The 19,873-nt window shown below is 40.0% G+C and overlaps 1 protein-coding gene across 3 annotated transcripts in view; it reads left to right on the forward strand.

The window, feature by feature from the left end:
* LOC146386331 (calcium-dependent secretion activator 1-like) overlaps positions 1-19,873 on the forward strand; it is a 331,088-nt gene that overhangs the window by 221,551 nt on the left and 89,664 nt on the right. For all 3 annotated transcript variants that reach the window (XM_084927304.1, XM_084927306.1, XM_084927305.1), the window contains exons 19-20: positions 1,462-1,618; positions 11,342-11,483. In XM_084927304.1, coding sequence (XP_084783430.1) covers positions 1,462-1,618; positions 11,342-11,483 — 299 coding nt within the window. The remainder of the gene's footprint in view (positions 1-1,461; positions 1,619-11,341; positions 11,484-19,873) is intronic.

Raw genomic sequence — 19,873 nt, forward strand, 5'->3', positions numbered from 1 at the left:
CAGTGGACGGATGGGGGGATATCGATGATTACAACCTTGTGTAGTGAAGAGTATCTATGTTGTATCACAAGACACAAAGGCTGATCAGTTTGTTTCACTAACTCATCTACACAAGGCATTTTGGAGCAGCCAAGGCAGTTTGTTTGAAACAAGACTGTAGACCTGCACGAGGCATCAGCAGAAGCTTGGTGAGAAAGTGACAACTTTTGGTACAATTATCTGGAAATGACAAAAATATAAAATGATCAGCTTCATGCAAGATCTTGCCTCATTAGTTGAGGATGATCATGAGAAAGGCGGGGGCCCACCAGGTTAGTTTTTAAGTTTGAGGGGCCAATGGATGGGGGCATGAAAAGTCTTGGAGGACCTCCTGTAGGACATTTGTGGAGGGATCTTAAGCTTTGAGTTCCCATGCAGCAGCCCAGAAACCTAAAGGATTTAGAGAGTTTCTTCAAAGAGGAGTGGGTCAAAATCCCCTCTTGGTGACCAACTACAGTAAATGTCCTACCACTGTGCTTGCCAACCGGAGTTTCTCCACCAATTACTAAGTTATGTTTTGTTGGGAATCAAACACTTACTTGGCTCAATGAGATGCAAATGATTTTTTTATTTCGTAGTATTTTTGGTTGGTAATCTGTCTCTCCTCATTAAAATGAAACAAACAAAATTAGAGACTGTGCATTTCGTTATAAGTGAGTAAGCTTGCAAAATTTGCAGGGGAATGTTTTTTGTTGTAATAAAAAGACTGATGATTACAAAAACAATGACTGGCACTAACTGAATGTGATTTATCCGCTGCTAACTGCTCCCAGTATACCACCCTCCCACACCACTTCCAGTACTAGAGGGTACATTCAAATGACAGTGTTAAAAGCTTGGTGTGAATAGTCAAACACTTTGGATCCTCAGGGTCCCTCTTAAAAGGCCTGGCAAGAGTAAGGTTGCCTGGAGAAAACTCAGTGTATTTGATGAGAGTAGCCAGGTTGCGACCAGTCACTGCACTGCACATATTTGATGGGGAGATACAAGTGTGGCACAGTTCAATAGCTCCTTTCTTCTGATTGACTTGCTGAAGAAGCTGCGGGTGAGTGTTTAAGTAGGTCCCTGCCAAGTCTGTCAAGGAGCTGCTGCTGTTTCCTCTGTGGGACAACAGAAAGCATGTGATTTTTTTTCCATACCCGACTCTTGGTGTTTCTGTTCCGAGTGGTGAAGAATCCCTCCCCAGAGATTGTGCAGTAAAGTCGTTGAGGCAACAACTTGATTTCATATGATGAAAAGTGTGTGAGAGCCTTTGAATCTCATTTCCTGTAGAGGCTAAGGATGAAATACATCTCCAAATTCTCAAAGATGTGTCCAGTGGGGACGCTCATACTGCATTAACTGTCTTCTTACACTCTCAGCTCCTTACTTTTCTTACCTCTGACTTTTTTCCCCGCTCTCTTCCCCTCTTTCCATCTGAAGGCCTTTGCATGGTGGTCAGATCTGATGGTGGAGCATGCTGAGACCTTCATGTGTCTCTATTCGACCGAGATGGATGCAGCTCTTGAAGTTCAGCCACCTGACAGCTGGGACAGTTTCCCTCTCTTCCAGCTGCTCAATGACTTTCTGAGGATGGACTGTGAGTGTATGGCTATTCAAAAAAGTATATTCAGATGTCAGTATGGACCCTGGAGTAGTGGTCTTTGACTGATGAAGTGATTTTGCTAGGGCTGGAGGTCTGAAGGGTGTAATCTAAGGGAACATCCTTAATTACACACAGTAAATACACACATGGATTATACCTTTAAGCAATGATGAACATAAGTTTTTAATTGCTGAAGATTTTTTCAGTTTGTAGTACAAATAGTCTATTTAGTAGACTGCACATACCTTATTTGTGGCAGCGTATTTAAGAGTTTTTAAAATATTTCTGTATTTATCCAGGAAAAAACTGAATGTAAATTTTGGTTGGGCAGTATTTAATGAGAGTTTTTTACTGCCTCTAAAGAAAAAATAATTTTAATAAAAAATTCAACCTGAAACTTTAAAACTAATCCTGATTTTAGTTCCTCTGTGATAGTCTAAATTCTGTACTCAATTTATCCCTGTTCAGAAAAAAACACTACATTTAAGAATTAACAACAATATAGTCCAGACTAAAAATCCACCACAATCAAATTGACGACTATGTGCAGTACCATGCTCCCTCCCTCCTATGACGATTTCATTCATATTACTACCACTACTACTTTACTGTACATTTGACTTATTTTTAAGGTTGACCAACTTAAATAACTTCATGTTGTTGGCATGTTTAATTGACAGTAGTGCATCACGTTGAATATAATCATCATATGTTGAAATTTGTTCTTGCCATCCCTGGTTATAGGTAAAGATGAGGGCATTATTAAATAGGAATTACACTGCATATTTCAAATGTACTTAATAATCAGTTAAATCAAGGACAGTACCATTGTACATTGTACATGTACATTACGTGAGTAAATGCTCTTACATTCAACTGCTGCATTTTTGTAGGTAAACCTCATTTGGCACTAACATCACTGACAAATCAGTGACAAACAGCAAAAAAAGCATCTCCACACTACTGAGCCCAAACGTTTTTTAACATGTACGTATATTTACAGCAGTTTTGTGTGTGTGTGTGTGTGTGTGTGTGTGTGTGTGTGTGTGTGTGTGTGTGTGTTGGTGTTGCCGATGGTTGCTGCAGGCCAGTCATCTCTGTAATGAACTGCATACACTTGCCTGCAGGAACAATGTCCATGCAAAAGATACACATACACTTCACGAAGCAGACTCAATCTGCTAATTGTCCCTTGGGAATGATTCCCCTTTTCATTGTGTCAGTTGGGAGTCAAGGAGAAGATAGAATCTCGTCCACTTATTCAGCTTAACTGACCTGAGCGCAAAAAAATGATCATGCTCTTTTGTTAGTGTCATGAAATTGGCCTCCTTCTCATTTGCTACATCGTGTCATTGTGTGCGAATTCCAATTATAGTGCATAGCAATGAACATAGCTACACTGGGAAACACTAAAAGAAAGGTTGCTTGCAATAACACAGTGACTTAAAAAAAGTTATGCATTCTCTATGTGCATTGGCTGGCCAAACAAATTATGAACTAAATTATGATCATTAAAAAAACATTATAAATTTGAACCCTTTTGTAACACAAAAGGTCATAGTCCATCCAACGGGGTTTGTTTTTTGCTTTGGAAAATTTGAAGCGAGAAGGCCCGATGGCAGACCTAGGACACGCTGTAGAGATTACATCTCTTGGCTGGCCTGGGGAGGTGTTTCCCAGGTTAGCTGAGGGAGGTGGCTAGGATGAGGGAGGTCTGGTTTCTCTGCTTGGGCTGTTTCCCTGCTACTCAGCCCCAGATAAGTGATAAGAAATGGATGAATGTGAAGGTTCTCATCCATCCAGGTCATGGCAATCTAAGCAGCTTAGAAAGAAATGGGTTCAGAGTGGAAGCAATTTCTCTAAGTGATGTCTGTTTTTAGAGTTAACTAAGCAAGCACTGCTTGCCCTGTTGGTCCTGATAGAACGCTACTGGTTAGAAGATATTATATACTAGGTTTCATTGACTAAATTGGACTTCCATAAAAAAGGTCCCCTTCTGAGTTCCTCAGAAAGATTAAACATGGTTTGATGATGGTCCAAAAAGAAAGGGTGGTTCACTGCTGGGTACAGAAGATGGTTGTTGTGGGTGTCAAGGGCAAAATGCTGTTAAGACAATGTGGCCTGATGCTTTGTAATATACCATGCCAGAAGGCCTGCTTCCCACACAGCATAACAAACGCACGTTAGAAAAGTATATCATTATAGTGACATGTTTTTGCAGAAGGTCATCTGTTCTTTTGCCCCACAGCGGTGCACTTATGGAGCAGTAAAAAACTACATTAGTCAGGTGCCAAAGTCAGGCTGCCATTCAAGAAGTTAATGAGGTCTAAAGTCGTCGTAGCTAGACCATGGCAAGCCCTGCGAACACACTCCTGGACACAACACATCCAAATGGACAGCAGCCGCTCAAGTGGCTAATTGGGAGAGGGGCAATCAGGGAACACAACAAACATTGCACCTACTGTGTATCATCGACCTTGACTCCAATGCCAATGCACACAAACACAAACACACATTCTCAGAGGGGGAGAGAAAAAAGAAAGAGAGAGAGGGAGAGAAAAAGCAGGCACACTGCATGGAGCCGTGAGGCATCACATTAGCACACACTGGCCTCCATTTTATCTCCTGTGGTCTTTGTCAGTGTTGCCTTTTTACCAGTTGGGAGCCAGCAGAGTGGGGGAAATGTGGCTTGGATTCCAATGTCTTGTTTAGAAAGACTGAAAATGCTGTGTCATTCCCATTATTGAAGTGCACAAACAACAACCTCCTTTGTCACTATTCATTATCAGGGATTATGATTGCTTTCTGTGCCCTTTGCATCTATCTTGCGAACAAAGAAAAACAGTAATGCAATAGTGACAATGGGAGCTTTTACAATCCCTTTGAGGAAGTCTGCAGTGATTAAACCACAGGTACACACTCATCAGCCACTTTGTAGTTACAAGTCAAGTGCTCATTAACACAACTATCTAATCAGCTAATCACATGAAAGCAACTCATTGCATTTAGGCATGCAGACCTGCTAGAGAGACCTGATGAAATCACCTGCTGAGTATCAGAATGGAGAAGAAAGGAGATTTAAATTTAAAGAAGGAAGATTTATGGTTTATTTCAAAGAGCTGCTAAAAGCGTTCAGAGTCTGCTGACGACAAGGAAGGTTGTTTCAAAGTTTAGGAGCCACAATCTAAAATGTAATACAAAGGTAGGGACACAGCGGTGTAAAGCACACCACCACTGGATTCTAAAGCAGTGGAGATGTGTTCTCAGAAGTGACGAATCATGCCTCACCATCTGGCAACCCAAAGGATGAGTCTGGAGTTGGTAGCTGAAGCTGAGCAGAACTTGTCTGACTGCAAGCTGACAAAGTTAAAGTTTGGTGGAGGCTGGATTATAGTGTGGGATCGTAGGGGATTGGAAACACCTTTGGGATAAATTAGAGGAGGGCTTCTTGGCCAATATCATTGTCTGATCTCACAAATGCAGTTCTGTAAGAATGGTCAAATATTCCCATAAACATACTCCAAAGCCTTCCGGAAAGCCTTCCCAGAAGAGTTTAAGCTGTTATAGCTACAAAGAGTGGGCATATTAAATCCTATGGATTAAGACTGGGCTGACAGTATCAACTTCATATGCATGTGAAGACAGATTAGTAAATACTTTTGGCAATAGCGTGTAGAATAAGAAAGAAGAACTGGACCAATGACTAAGCTCTGAGGCATCTCACATATTTGAAGTTATGACAGCGACATCTAGGTAATATTACATTCTGAGGTGTCTGTCAGATATGCATGATGGGATCGGTTGCAGAAATATTAATCCAGTTCTGTAATCTTTCAAGATGAATGGCGTGATCACCAGTAACGAGAATAAATTGAGCAGAATTAAAATATTCGCCTTTCTCTAAGTGTGTAAAAATATAATATTAAAATATTAATATGGAAAAATGATAAAAATATAGTTTTTGCAGACCGGATTGGAACAAATATAGTGTTACCCTCAACCAGTCCAAGTAGCTGATAGGCAGCAACTTTCTTGAGGATTTTAGAAATAGATGGAAGTTTCGAAATGGGTCTGTAATTATGAACATTACTTCTTATGAACATTACTTGTCATGTTCTCATGTTGTTGCTAAGGATTGTCTTATTGCACTGGAGTCACACTGGGTTAAATATTTACACTTGGGTTTTAAGGTGTATTTATTATTTTCTTTATTATTGTATTTATGGGTTGTACGGAAGCTCCAAACGCAATTTCATTGTTCTCTGACAATGACAATAAATACTTATCTAATTGTCCAAACCAGTGGGGATTTTTAAGCAGATGAAATGCTGGCTGTATTAATATTTATTAAAACAGTACAAGCCTAATTAGCACCATGGATCACCACTCTATAGAGATCGGGCTCTTTTAAAAGATTTGGCTCTTTTGTCTAGGCCAGTGTTTCCCAACCTTTTGGAGCCACGGCACATATTTCACATTAGAAAAATCACACGGCACACCACCAAACAAAAATGTCACATATCGATCATTTTTCCCCGCACACCAGGCATAGCGGAATTGGCTCAGTTTGTCCCTAGTTTCGCTTTCTTCTGACCACTACTCATGCTAGGGCCTTCATCTGGGTCGGGGTTTTCTCCAGGGACCAGGTCAGATGGATTAGTTTTTCTTTTCAAATACTTAATGAAGCGCTTAATAGCAATAGATGTCACACTCACAGCATGACTATTATGTAATTTCTTCTTCGTCTTCTTCTGTTTTACTTGCAGTTGGCAACCCATTTAACTAGCGCAGGTAGTTGTACTGCCCTCTAGTGGAAGAGAATGTAATTGTTCTGCCTGTTACTCACGCCAATCGCTTAGAGTACTAATGAGGTGGAACCAGATAATCTTCCACGGCACACATGATCATTTCTCACGGCACACCTATGTGTTGCAGCATAGTAGTTGGGAAACACTGGTCTAGGCATCCTTAGAAGAGCTGGCTGTTCTGTTTTAGTCTAACCATTCAATTATGAATGGATTGTGTGTTAAGATGATTTTTTTAATTCAGTGTTTTCATAAAGCCTTATTTTTATGCATTTACTGCTACTGGGGAGAACATACATTGGCTTTAAGGCCTGGACAACATTTTGCAAACTTGGCATTCTACAATAAATGCTCTCTGAAAAAAATTAGTAGTATTTGTCCCATTCCTCATTTTACAAATTCTGCACTTAGCTTTGAAGTCTCCAATATCACTGACATGCAGCCAGATGGAGCTCCTTTTCTGTTTTTGCATGTTCACTTTTTCCCAATGCACTGGCACCTGGCCTGTACAACTGCACTTGCTGTCTTCGGAACATCCTATGCACATAGTCCTGCTTTAGTTTGTGTCAGCCCCAAGCCCACATTTTTTTTCCTGTGAAGAAACTGACAGATGTTAAGATTCCTTATATTGTTTCTGTGGGAAACGTAGTTGGAGTAACCTATTGTGATGTAAAGTAGTTGGGTGTGCTTGGAAAAAGAGATGCTTAAACTTGATAATACTGGGACTTTAACGACACCTTCATTTTGTATAAAATTGTGCTGATTGCATCTTATAATCATCTTGTTACAGTGTTTTATACATACAGTTTTTTATTAACACTCAAAGAGACTGATAATCAGAATACTTTATTAATCCCTAAGGAAACTACGTGGGTTACAGTTTCTCAAAGACAGCAACATTAACAGACTAAACTAATTAAATAATACAATATGTTACAGAGTTTACAAATTAAAGAAAAAGCACTAATATATACAAATCACTCAATTATAAATATCAAGAATGATAGATAATAATGGGGAGACGTGCAGGAACACTTTAAGATATTTGGGAAGAATAATGTCGTTGGGGCAGTAAGAACTATGCATGAGAAACTATATTCATAAACTCCTAAGCCCTAACAATAACAGACATGGCTGAAACATCATGGCATCTTTTATTCGGTTTAGTTCAATTTTACTTATATATTTATTTATATAGCGCCAAATCACAAAAACAGTTGCCTTAAAGTGCTTTATACTTTGCAAGGTAACATAAAGACACCAAATAATACAAAGAAACCCTCAACAATGAGGTTTAGGGAGGGGCAGCCATCCACCCACGGCCAGTTGGGGCTGAGGGGAAGAAGAAAGACACGTTGTAGAAGAGAGAGTAATATTAATGGTAGCACTTTCTGTTACAGCTCGGTTATGAAGTGGTAATAGTAGGTAACAAGGTAGAAACAAGAAAGTAATGTGCTTAATTAAGAAATTATTACACAGAAGGTACCACTGAGTGGTAATAAGTAGGAAATAAGTAGGAAACAGGGATGCAAAATGCAAAACTGCCCATCTCTATTTAATAACATATGAATAACCTTTTAAATACAAACTTAGAAACTGTCACGGTTGTTTTCTGTTAGTCACCGCAGGGTTTTGTGTTCTAAGCAGGAATTTAATACCATGGTACTGATAACTGAGTCTGGAATGAACAATAAACACAAAATGCTAATAATTAAGGTTTAAAGAATAATACTTATGAACACCTTAGATTTGCATAGGCCTTCATCACTGGTTGACCTCAAACCATCCAAAAATCCAGTCTCTCCTGCAGGAAGATATTCAAAAAACTTGAAATATATTTGTGTTAAACCAAGCATGATATCACTGGCAGGTCACTGAGCAACAATTTCACAGATGCAAACTGTCCTATTAAAAAAATAAAATAAAATAAAAAATAAAATGAACATTACAATTTGTGAATTAATTATTATTACATTCTTGTTTCTCCCTTGTTAACCTATTATAACCACTTTATTACCAAGCTGTAGTTACACATTATTGCCACCAGTTTTTGGGCCCTTATTACACTGAAATTGATATAATTGGATAATATCACTCAACTGCAACCAGTATTGCTGGCACAATATTACTCGGATATTAAGTGTGATTACTTTGGTAAGTAGTAGTAATTTAGAAATTATTACACATTATTATGTTCTTGTTTCTGTCTTGTTACCCTACTATTACCACTTTATTACTGACCTGTAATAGAAAGTGTGACCATAATAACTAATAATTATTGGTGGTAAGCGTAAGTGAAAAAAATGTGAGTGAAGAAGAAACACTCAGTGCATCATGGGAAACATCTAGTGGCCTGGGCCTATTGCAGCATAACTAAGGAATGAAAATTTTAAGACTAATCTTAAGAATAAAATTTGTAATTATTTTTAAATTTTTAAATATAAAAAATAGTATGTGTCTCCCAAATCCAAACTGGGTGTCAGAAGAGAGGCTTGAAAGCTAAAGACTTTGCCTTCAATTCGACTTGTAAATATTCTAGGAACCACAAGTAAAGCAGTCTGAAAGCGAAGTGCTTATTGGGGTGATACAGTACTATGAGGTCATTAAGAGGACACAGGGCCTGATTATTCTAGACCTCATATGTGAGGAGTAGGATTTTCCTTTAGATCTGGGATATAACATGGAGCCAATAAGCCAATATAGGAGAAATCTGCTCTCTCTTTCTAGTCTACTCTTTCTAGTCCCTGTAAGTTATTGAAGCACAAATTAATGGTAGGACTTCTTTGAGCAGTCTTGTAGGAATGAGGTCTAAAAGACACGTATCTGCTTTAAATGTGCATTTGAGAGTTATACCACGTAGTAAAGTATCTCTGATCTGAAGCTAAAGGATAAAAGTGGAGGAATTATATCCTAAAATTTAACTAAAGTACTTTCACAAAGACATATACTGCAAAGAAATGTATTCCCCACTGCTTTATAATCCATTATTGTAATTTTAAATGTTATTAAGAATTATCAGACAAAAGTGGGTTTTCAGGAAACACTGTTAAGTTTCTATGCCATATGTCAGAACAAGATCCAGAATGTGATTAAAGTGGTGGGTGGGTTCTTTTACATTTTGAGCGAAGTGTCAACATGAGTCAGCAGTAGTAGACATGGAGGTTTATTTTTACATTGTATGTCTTATAGCTTTTCTGCACTCACTTTTTTCAGCCATGTCGTTTCTCCATCAAACTACAGAATGGGCCATTTATATGAATACACTGTAATAAAATGGGAATGGTCGGTGATATTAAAGTCCTGTTTGTGGCACATTAGTATATGTGAGGGGGCAAACTCCTCAAGATGGGTGGTGACCATGGTGGCCATTTAGAAGTCGGCCATCTTGGATACAACTTTTGTTTTTTCAATAGGAAGACGGCCATGTGACACATCACACTTATTGGTTTCAACGTAACTTTATTCTTTCATGAGTTATTTACAAGTTTCTGACCACTTATAAAATGTGTTCAATGTGCTGCCCATTGTGTTGGATTGTCAATGCAACCCTCTTCTCCCACTCTTCACACACTGATAGCAACACCGCAGGAGAAATGCCAGCACAGGCATCCAGTATCCGTAGTTTCAGGTGCTGCACATCTCGTATCTTCACACCATAGACAATTGCCTTCAGATGACCCCAAAGATAAAAGTCTAAGGGGGTCAGATCGGGAGACCTTAGGGGCCATTCAACTGGCCCACGACGACCAATCCACTTTCCAGGAAACTGTTCATCTAGGAATGCTCGGACCTGGCACCCATAATGTGGTGGTGCACCATCTTGCTGGAAAAACTCAGGGAACGTGCCAGCTTCAGTGCATAAAGAGGGAAACACATCATCATGTAGCAATTTCAAATATCCAGTGGCCTTGAGGTTTCCATTGATGAAGAATGGACCCACTATCGTTGTACCCCATATACCACACCAAACCATCACTTTTGTTGTTCCAACAGTCTTGGAGGGATCCATCCAATGTGGGATAGTGTCAACTTCACCATTCACATAAAAGTTTGCCTTATCACTGAACAAAATCTTCTGCGTGAACTGAGGGTCCTGTTCCAATTTTTGTTTTGCCCATTCTGCAAATTCTGTGTGCCAATCTGGGTCATCCTCATTGAGATGCTGCAGTAGCTGGAGTTTGTAAGGGTGCCATTTGTGAGTAGCTAATATCCGCCGAAGGGATGTTCAACTAATGCCGCTCTCCAGTGACATGCGGCGAGTGCTACGCTGTGGGCTCTTGCTGAATGAAGCTAGGACAGCCACTGATGTTTCATTAGTGACAGTTTTCTTGCGTCCACATTTTGGCAAATCCAACACTGAACCAGTTTCACGAAACTTAGCAAGCAGTTTGCTAATTGTAGCATGGGAGATGGGTGGTCTCGTAGGGTGTCTTGCATTGAAATCTGCTGCAATGACCCGGTTACTGCATTCACTAGATATCAACACAATTTCGATCCGCTCCTCACATGTTAACCTCTTCGACATGTCAATGGCTGTGAACAAAGAAAAACTTGTAAATAACTCATGAAAGAATAAAGTTACGTTGAAACCAAGCACACCATTGTTTTTCTTGTGACATTACCAATAAGTGTGATGTGTCACATGGCCCTCTTCCTATTGGAAAAACAAAAGTTGTATCCAAGATAGCCAACTTCTAAATGGCCACCATGGTCACCACCCATCTTGAGGAGTTTGCCCCCTCACATATACTAATGTGCCACAAACAGGACTTTAATATCACCAACCATTCCCATTTTATTACGGTGTATCCATATAAATGGCCCACCCTGTAGAAATCCAATAAACCGGTCAGGTTCTATGCTATTTTGTCGCCTCCTTGTCTATTTCTCTCCCTTTTTCTCTCTCTTTCAGGTAACTTGTGCAATGGGAAGTTCCACAAACACTTGCAGGACCTGTATGCCCCCCTGGTAGTCCGATATGTTGACCTGATGGAGTCTTCCATTGCTCAGTCTATTCACAGAGGCTTTGAAAGAGAATCATGGGAACCGGTTAAGTAAGGACATCTTTATTTAATTTACCTTTGCTAATTTTGTCTTTTTCTTGAGGATCAAACCATATTGATTGGCACACATCCATTAGCCTTGCTTTGTAGTCCTTGTCAGCAACTTTTGTAGCATAAGAACATGCTTATTTTTTAATACATAAAATTCATTTAATCCATAATACATATACAACTGAGTTTATACAGAAAATGTTGTCTGTTTCTGTGCCCACAGAAACAAGTCTGAACCTGATTTCAGATTTGCTTATCCCACAAGTGCCTTGTGCAATTATATGTCACTTTCCACATTCCTGCCACAGATACGGTACTTCACGTTCTCCCTATAATTCTATTGTGTAACACCAGTAAGGACCATCTCTTATCTGCACCACATTTCCACCACTGTCAAAAGTTTTAACTCATCACCTTGAATCTTATTTTATGGAACAGGAAGATGCTCCAGGGAGCCAAGGCTAGCAAGTAGTAGATGAGGGACGGGGCAATTATGTTGATGGGCCAAAAATGTCAGTGTGAAATGATGCAGACAACTCAGGGCAAGACAGTAAAACTCTGACCTTAAGCCCTAAGCAGAACAGCACATTCCTGTGAATGTTCCTGATAAAAGTTTTAACTATGCGTCTATTGAATTTTAGTCTTGTAGACTCCACATAGCTCATTTAGGCTCAGCCCATGGATTAAGGGCTGGGGTAGGGGCTCAACATGGGCCCTACCCTGGGCCTTGCTTCAGGGTGAGGCCCTAGTATGTGTACTTCAGGCAAGGTTTCCTGATTCCTTGTTCTCATCATCAGAGGGTTTTTTTCTTTAATCATGATCTTCAGACCTTGGCAATATTAAGTGGAATATATAGATAGTACCCTTCAAATGTCACACTGGAGCAGTAGTTCCCCTTTTCAATGAAGGGGTTAGGAAGCTGTGCTTTAACATTGGGGGACCACAATTGTTAGGAAATTACATGCCTTCTCATGAATGCAATGCAAAGCTTGTTCTGTATTTCTGGCAAAAGGTCAGGCATGTTCATGTCAGGTATTGTACTCAGTCTGCAAAATCTACAGATTATGATACTAAGTGTACTGAGGTATTAGTAGACAGGTGGCACGAGACCCACAGGCTCAAGCGACATAACACCTACAGCTCAGGCTCAGGTGGTGTGGTACTCACAAGCTCAGGGTCCAGCAACTGGGGCTGCATCACACGGCATGTAGTCTCCTCAGGCTGGGGCTGCTCAACAAGGGTTCCACTGGTTCTGAAGCCTTCTAAGCTCTGGGAAAACACAATGAGCAAAGCAGAGGAGAGACGCTTTATATGCCACTATCTAGGGGCAAGAAAGTACAATAATAAGGGTTAAGAGTGGGTTAAGGGTTAAGGTCTTGCTGTTCCATTCTCCAAAACCAGAATCAAATTCACAGTTGAAGGTAAAGTTGACGCGTTGAGGCTAGACTAGCTCAACCAATCAGGGGAGAGACTTGCAGAAACACTGTTCGGCCAGGGCCGTAACAGAGGAATATCAGGATGCGGAGGCTATGACTGCACAAGGAACAAGCCACACTGGAATGGTAAATGGATTGTGTTAAGAAATAAATATATATTCTTAATGCTTATTTACTGACTATATTGTTTTATGTATTTTAATAATAGAGACCTTTATAAACAAGGCCCAGAGTTGACAAAGAACTAGGTCAGAGGGTGACAAGTTGCCCTGGCAACAGACTTTAGAAAGGAGAAGTAAAGAAAAGGGGAAGTTTAGTGCAGAGCTGCACAGGAAGTAAGACACAAAGAAAGAGGAACTGGTACCATACAAGGAGTTGTTTTGATCGAAACTTAGCATGTGACGTAGCCGAACTATACATATACACATTCACCTTGTGATTTTTTCAGAGCTGTGGATGCGTGCTCGTGCTGCAGTTCTCCATTTCCGTAAATGTAAAATAAAGATAATTTTTTGAGTTTTGACCACACTGGGTCCAGTCTTTCTTTTCCGCCAAAAGAATTTAAAGAACTAAATTTAATAATTGGTGCCGTGACCCGGATTCTTTTGCGGCTGAGAGGACAGATTGGCTTAAGGTGGGATCTGATATGAGGCGAACAGGAAACCGGTCTAAAAGATTTAAAGGTAAGCACAAGCCTGTTCAAGGAAAACGCAAATTTGTGCACATTGGATGAATTCTAAATTATCTGTTTGCCGAATGGAAGATCTTAACCGTTAAATTGGCTCAGGAGTGGTGAAATTAAAGTAAATTATAAAATCTGTTAAGTTGATTTCGGGTGACATGTCCATGGTAATTTTGGGTAATTTGTGATAAATAAAAGTAAAGTCTGGGAATATTTGATGAAAGCTTGAATGTGACGTGTGTTTGAAGTTGGTGTGTTACGTGTGTGAGCGTGTTACGTCAGCCAAGAAAAGAGATTAAAGTAGGACATTTGGTCAGGGGATTTCATTCCCACATTGATTAGCAGGGTTGGACTCGGGCTGTCACGATCCTGGGCCTTTTGACCCAGCGTTTTGAGTTTTAGTTTATGGTTTATGTTTAAGCCCTTCAGGTTTTCTAAGTTCATTTTATATCATGCCTAGGTTGTTATAGTTCCTTGTTATTAGATTCCCCTTGTGTCTTCCACCCCTGTTAAGTCTCCCTTGCCCTTCATGTGTTTCATGTCTGTGTCTTACGTTGTCAAGTTCAGGTTGTCATGTCTGCGTCTTATGTTTCCTGTTTTATTTTGAAGAGGTCTTGTGTTCCTGTGTTCATCGTGTTTAGTTTTACTCTTCCACTGTGACGTCGTTATGTTCATGTGTGTCAGCTGTTCCCCCGTGTGTTCCCACTTCTCTCATTAGCCTCCTGTGTGTATTTAGTCTGTGCCTTCTCATTCAGTCTTGGTCGGATCACCTGTGTTGTTCCCATGCCAAGTCCTGCGTTCAGGTTTTCATATATATGCTCATCATCATTGCCATGTTTAGAGTTTTGTTTGTTTTTCTGTTTGCCAGGGTTTTTCATAGTTCGTGCTTCCTTTCTAGTTTACCCAGTTTAGGTTATTGCTTAGTTTGCTTTGTTTTTGCCCTTTTATTTTGTACTGTTCTGTCTGCCTTAATAAACAGCTCATCAGTTAAGTTTGAGTTTTAGAATGTCTGCACCTGGGTCCACTCTTCACACTCCACGCAGTTTGCCTCGGCAAACTGTGACACAGGCACCAGATAATTTAACTGTGGAATCCCCACAGTGGTGCTTTTAAATGTATTTAAATTATTCTAGGACAGGAGTTGGACTCAGAGGAGCGTGGTTGCTCAGCGTATATAGCACTTTTATACAGCATTCAATTCAATTTCAATTCAATTTTACTTATATAGCGCAAAATCACGAGTCGCCTGAAGGAGCTTTGTCTTTAGTAGACCCTACAATAATACATACAGAGAAAAGCCAACAATCATATGACATCCCCCCACCCCCCAATGAGCAAGCACTTTGGTGACAGTGGGAAGGAAAAACTCATTTTTAACAGGAAGAAACCTCCAGCAGAACCAGGCTCAGGGAAGGGCGGGGCCATCTGCTGCAACCCGGGGTGAGAGAAGGAAGACAGGATAAAGATATGCTGTGGAAGAGAGACAGAGATTAATAACAAGTATGATTCAGTGCAGAGAGGTCTATTAACACATAGTGAGTGAAGAAGAAACACCCAGTGCATCATAGGAGTCCCCCAGCAGCCTACATCCAGTGTTGGGAAGGTTACTTTTAAAATGTATTCCACTACAGATTACAGAATACATGCCCAAAAATATATTTTGTTACGCATTCTGTTAAATTACTCAGTGAGAATAACGTATTCTGAATACTTTGGAATACTCAATATCCTGTCATGCTTTTTACAACTACATGAATGTACTATTGCGATTTATTACTATTACTGAAGGCTACTTGCATACCAATACCAACTAGATTTTTAAATCTTAACCCTTTTATGCATGAATTATGACAACCTCAATCAGGATTTTTTTTCTTAAGTGTTACTATTCATCTTTAGGCATGAAAAAAAGATTTCTGAACTTCTTTTTGTAAACATGTATTTTCCAAAGAGTTGTTTACATGTCCACTTAGGTGGACAACATACATTTTGACTTAGGAATTTGACAGTCTCCAAGGTAGTGGTTTATGTGCAAGTATACCATCAACACTGACACAAATACAAGACAACAGCCTCTGAATAGCTGCCCACTGTAGTGGCCACTATCCGTGAAAGGGTTAAAGAAATCTACTACATCATGTGTCATTTTTTGTGTCATGTATAATTTCCATTGCAAATAGTATTGAGAATGTCTGCAGTCTATGAACTAACCTCAGTGATCTTCATTAATAGTAATAAAAATCACACAGCAATAGCACATCGTAGCTACTGAAGTTTCACCCATCCCATCCTTCTTATGAAGTGGTGTCGGAAATGCATTACTGCACTGCTGGCTCTGGGTCCATTGTGTAACTGACTCCACCACCATTAAAAGGACGCGTAATTTAGAGCCTCTTATTACGTGATTTGTTTGGGTTTGCAGCAATCCAAATCGGAGAAACTGTATTAATTCCAGATGGAAATTGAGTTTAAAAAAAAAAGATTAAAAAAGTAAGCTGTGGGTTGTACTCAAACCTGGGCAGCCGCTATCAGCCATGCGATATATGAATACATGCTTATCCAACTTAGCTAAACCTGCGCCCGACTGCGTTTGATCACAATATTGGAGAAGGCATAGAAAGGGGATAGCCTAACATATGAAACAGGAAATGACTGCTGTATATTCTATTTCAACAAAGTAACTGTATTCTGAATATCACCTATTTGTGACTGAATACAGTTATTCATATTTTGTATTTTAAATATGTAACGCTGGTACATGTATTCCGTTACTCCCCAGAACTGCCTACACCTATTGCAGCATAACTAAGGGAGGATTCAGGGTCACCTGATCCAGCCCTAACTATATGCTTTAGCAAAAAGGAAAGTTTGAAGCCTAATCTTAAATGTAGAGATAGTGTCTATTTCCTGAATCCAAACTGGAAGCTGGTTCCACAGAAGAGGGGCCTGAAAACTGAAGGCTCTGCCTCCCATTCTACTTTTAAATACTCTAGGAACAACAAGTAGGCCTGCAGTGTGAGAGCAAAGTGCTCTAATGGGGTGATAAGATGGGGCCTGATTATTTAAGACCTTGTATGTGAGGAGCAGGATTTTGAATTCTGGATTTAACAGGTAGCCACTGAAGGGAAGCCAATACAGAAATCTGCTCTCTCTTTCTAGTCCCTGTCAGGACTCTTGCTGCAGCATTTTGGATTAACTGAAGGCTTTTCAGGGAGTTTTTAGGACATGCTGATAATAATGGTAAATGGTAAATGGCCTGTGTTTGTATAGCGCTTTACTAGTCCCTAAGGACCCCAAAGCGCTTTACACATCCAGTCATCCACCCATTCACACACTGGTGATGGTAAGCTACATTGTAGCCACAGCCACCCTGGGGCGCACTTACAGAGGCGAGGCTACCGGACACTGGCGCCACCGGACACTCTGACCACCACCAGTAGGCAACGGGTGAAGCGTCTTGCCCAAGAACACAACGACCGAGACTGTTCAAGCCGGGGCTCGAACCGGCAACCTTCCGATTACAAGGCGACCTCCCAACTCTTGATGAATTACAGTCGTCCAGCCTGGAAGTAATAAATGCATGAACTAGTTATTCAGCGTCACTCTGAGACAGGATATTTCTAACTTTAGAGATGTTGCACAAATGGAAGAAAGCAGTCTTACATATTTGTTTAATATGTGCGTTGAAGGACATGTCCTGGTCAAAAATGACTCCAAGGTTCCTCACAGTGTTACTGGAGGCCAAGGTAATGCCATCCAGAGTAAGAATCTGGTTAGATACCATATTTCTAAGCTTTTCAGGGCTGAGTACAATAATCTCAGTTTGATCTGAATTAAGAAGCAGAAAGTTAGCGGCCATCCAGGTCGTTATGTCTTTAAGACATTCCTGCAGTTTAACTAATTGGTGTGTGTTATCTGGCTTCATGGACAGATAGAGCTGGATGTCATCAGCATAGAGGTGAAAATGTATGCTATGTCTTCTAATGATACTGCCTAAAGGAAGCATGTATAATGTAAACAGAATTGGTCCTAGCACTGAACCCTGTGGAACTCCATAATTGACCTTAATGTAGGGCTGTTCGATATAATGATATATACCGGATGACGATATAAAAACGTCTATCGTTTAATTTTACGCTATCGTTTGTTTCGTGGTGTCCCAAAATAAACTGTTTACGGCAATATTTTTTCACTGTTTTGATGGTCACTATACTGGCTATATTAATTTCTTAAAGTTCTTTCTCTTAGATTTAATATAACCACACTACGGACCGACAAGCGCCTGTTTTCCTGCGTTGTCGTTAGCAACAATAACGGTAAAACCATCGCGTGTCCGCTTGTTTATTTTCCACATAAACCTTTCAGAATAAAGCTCAAGATCCTATTGAGACTTTTCAAAATAAACTGAATCACGTGAAAGAGTATGCAGAGTGTTTACGGATGAGAAGCAAAAAAGAGCCGTCAGGTGCTAAAAAATAAACCTTAGACTCAAATGTTAGAACAGGCTTTTCTCCAGAGCACGCTGTGTAATAAATACTCACAAAGAAAACGGCGGCCGTTACAACTTATGTCTAAAAATATATAGTTTCATGCGTCGGTTAAAACATTCTACTCCAGGTACACGATGCCCAGCTGGAAACACTTCACGCAAGTCGAGCTGCCCGAGATTCACAGAATTTACAGAAAATGTAAAATTTTTGTGATTTATATAATTATCGGAATGATAGATGTCTTATATCGGGATATGACATTTTAGTCATATCGCACAGCCCTACCTTAGTGTATGAAGAAGACTCTCCATTTACATGAACAAATTGGAGTCTATTAGATAGATATGATACAAACCACTGCAGTGCAGTACCTGTAATACCTACAGCATGTTCTAATCGTGCTAATAGGATATTATGGTCAACAGTATCGAACGCTGCACTGAGGTCTAGCAGGACAAGCACAGAGATGAGTAAGAAGATCAGTTGTAACATGCCTCAAAATTTGTGGGCTAAGTAACACTAAACTCAGTTTCTGTATTAGGATATACAGGGACACAGGATACATTCTTAATATCAGCTGAGGCAAAAACAATTAATTTATTTGTATTAATTGCTTGCTCAGAAACGCAGCAGCATCAGCATCATTATTTTTAACATTTGCCAGCACTCAAAGAGCACACAAGATGAAGTACATCTTACTCACAGTGGAGATGAGTTTAATCGTAACGTCTACATGTATTTATATGTATAAGATTCTACTGCATGTCAAATCACAAACAGATTATTATTTTATAAATTTTGCAAGGCTGTGTTAATTTTTGAGCAGCTGTAAATGTAGCTAGCTTGCATAATTATATGCTATTTTATTAGATATAGAAAAGCTGGAGCTTAATAGGCCACAGCTCAAAGGAACAGTATTGACGTGCATGCAATAGCGGTTTTTGATATGGGCGACATATTAAAAACCAGCCAGAGCGGCATCGTGGTGGGGGCGGCATCACGGGTATTGGCAAAAAAAAGTTGCTCATACTCATGCTGCCCCGACATCATGCCAGCGCATTTTGGGGATGGCATAGGCACTGATCGGTGTTCTTATGGCCATTTGCTGGGAATAAGGGCGCCCTCCGTTTGCCTGCTGCTTGCGGCACAGGAAGGAGACGGCGGGGCGGAGGGGGATTCTCTGGCTGGCTGGAGCACCATCTAATAACCAACTCGCAAAATAAAACAAAATAAAAACAAACCAACAAACACCAGACATTATGATACAGACTTATAATTTGCACCAATGTTTTTTTTTAATTCTATACGTGAAAAGTGAGTGTGGGAGCCCTCGGTGCGCCTGCTCGCTGCTGAAGTCAAAGTAAACTTTATTGTCATCTCCGCTATATACAGTACAGTGTATAGAGAGACGAGACGACGAGGCTCCAGTTACAGCAGTGCAAGTAAACAAACAATAAATATAAGAAGAGTAAGAAAATAAATATACACTTTAGGACTAGTGTAAAGGGATCAATAACAATTTAAAATGTATAATTTACAGTTTGATGATTTAAAGTCTCACACACAACCTGTTGAAAGGGGAGGGGGGGCGGCTGCTTCCAAATAGAGCACATATCATTCATAATGTTGTAAATCCAAGCCCATTATGTATTCATGATTGGAATCCTGGATTGTGCAAAATCCCAGAAATAAACCCTAGACAAAGCAAATCTGTGAACTAAGGTGTAGGTCTGTTAGGTTATGTTGTGGTGATCCTCAGGTTGGGGGATGGGTGTTCATACT

The sequence above is a fragment of the Perissodus microlepis genome, chromosome 5 (assembly GCF_051167445.1).
Source record: "Perissodus microlepis isolate ML-2025 ecotype Zambia chromosome 5, ASM5116744v1, whole genome shotgun sequence".
Classification (NCBI taxonomy): domain Eukaryota; kingdom Metazoa; phylum Chordata; class Actinopteri; order Cichliformes; family Cichlidae; genus Perissodus; species Perissodus microlepis.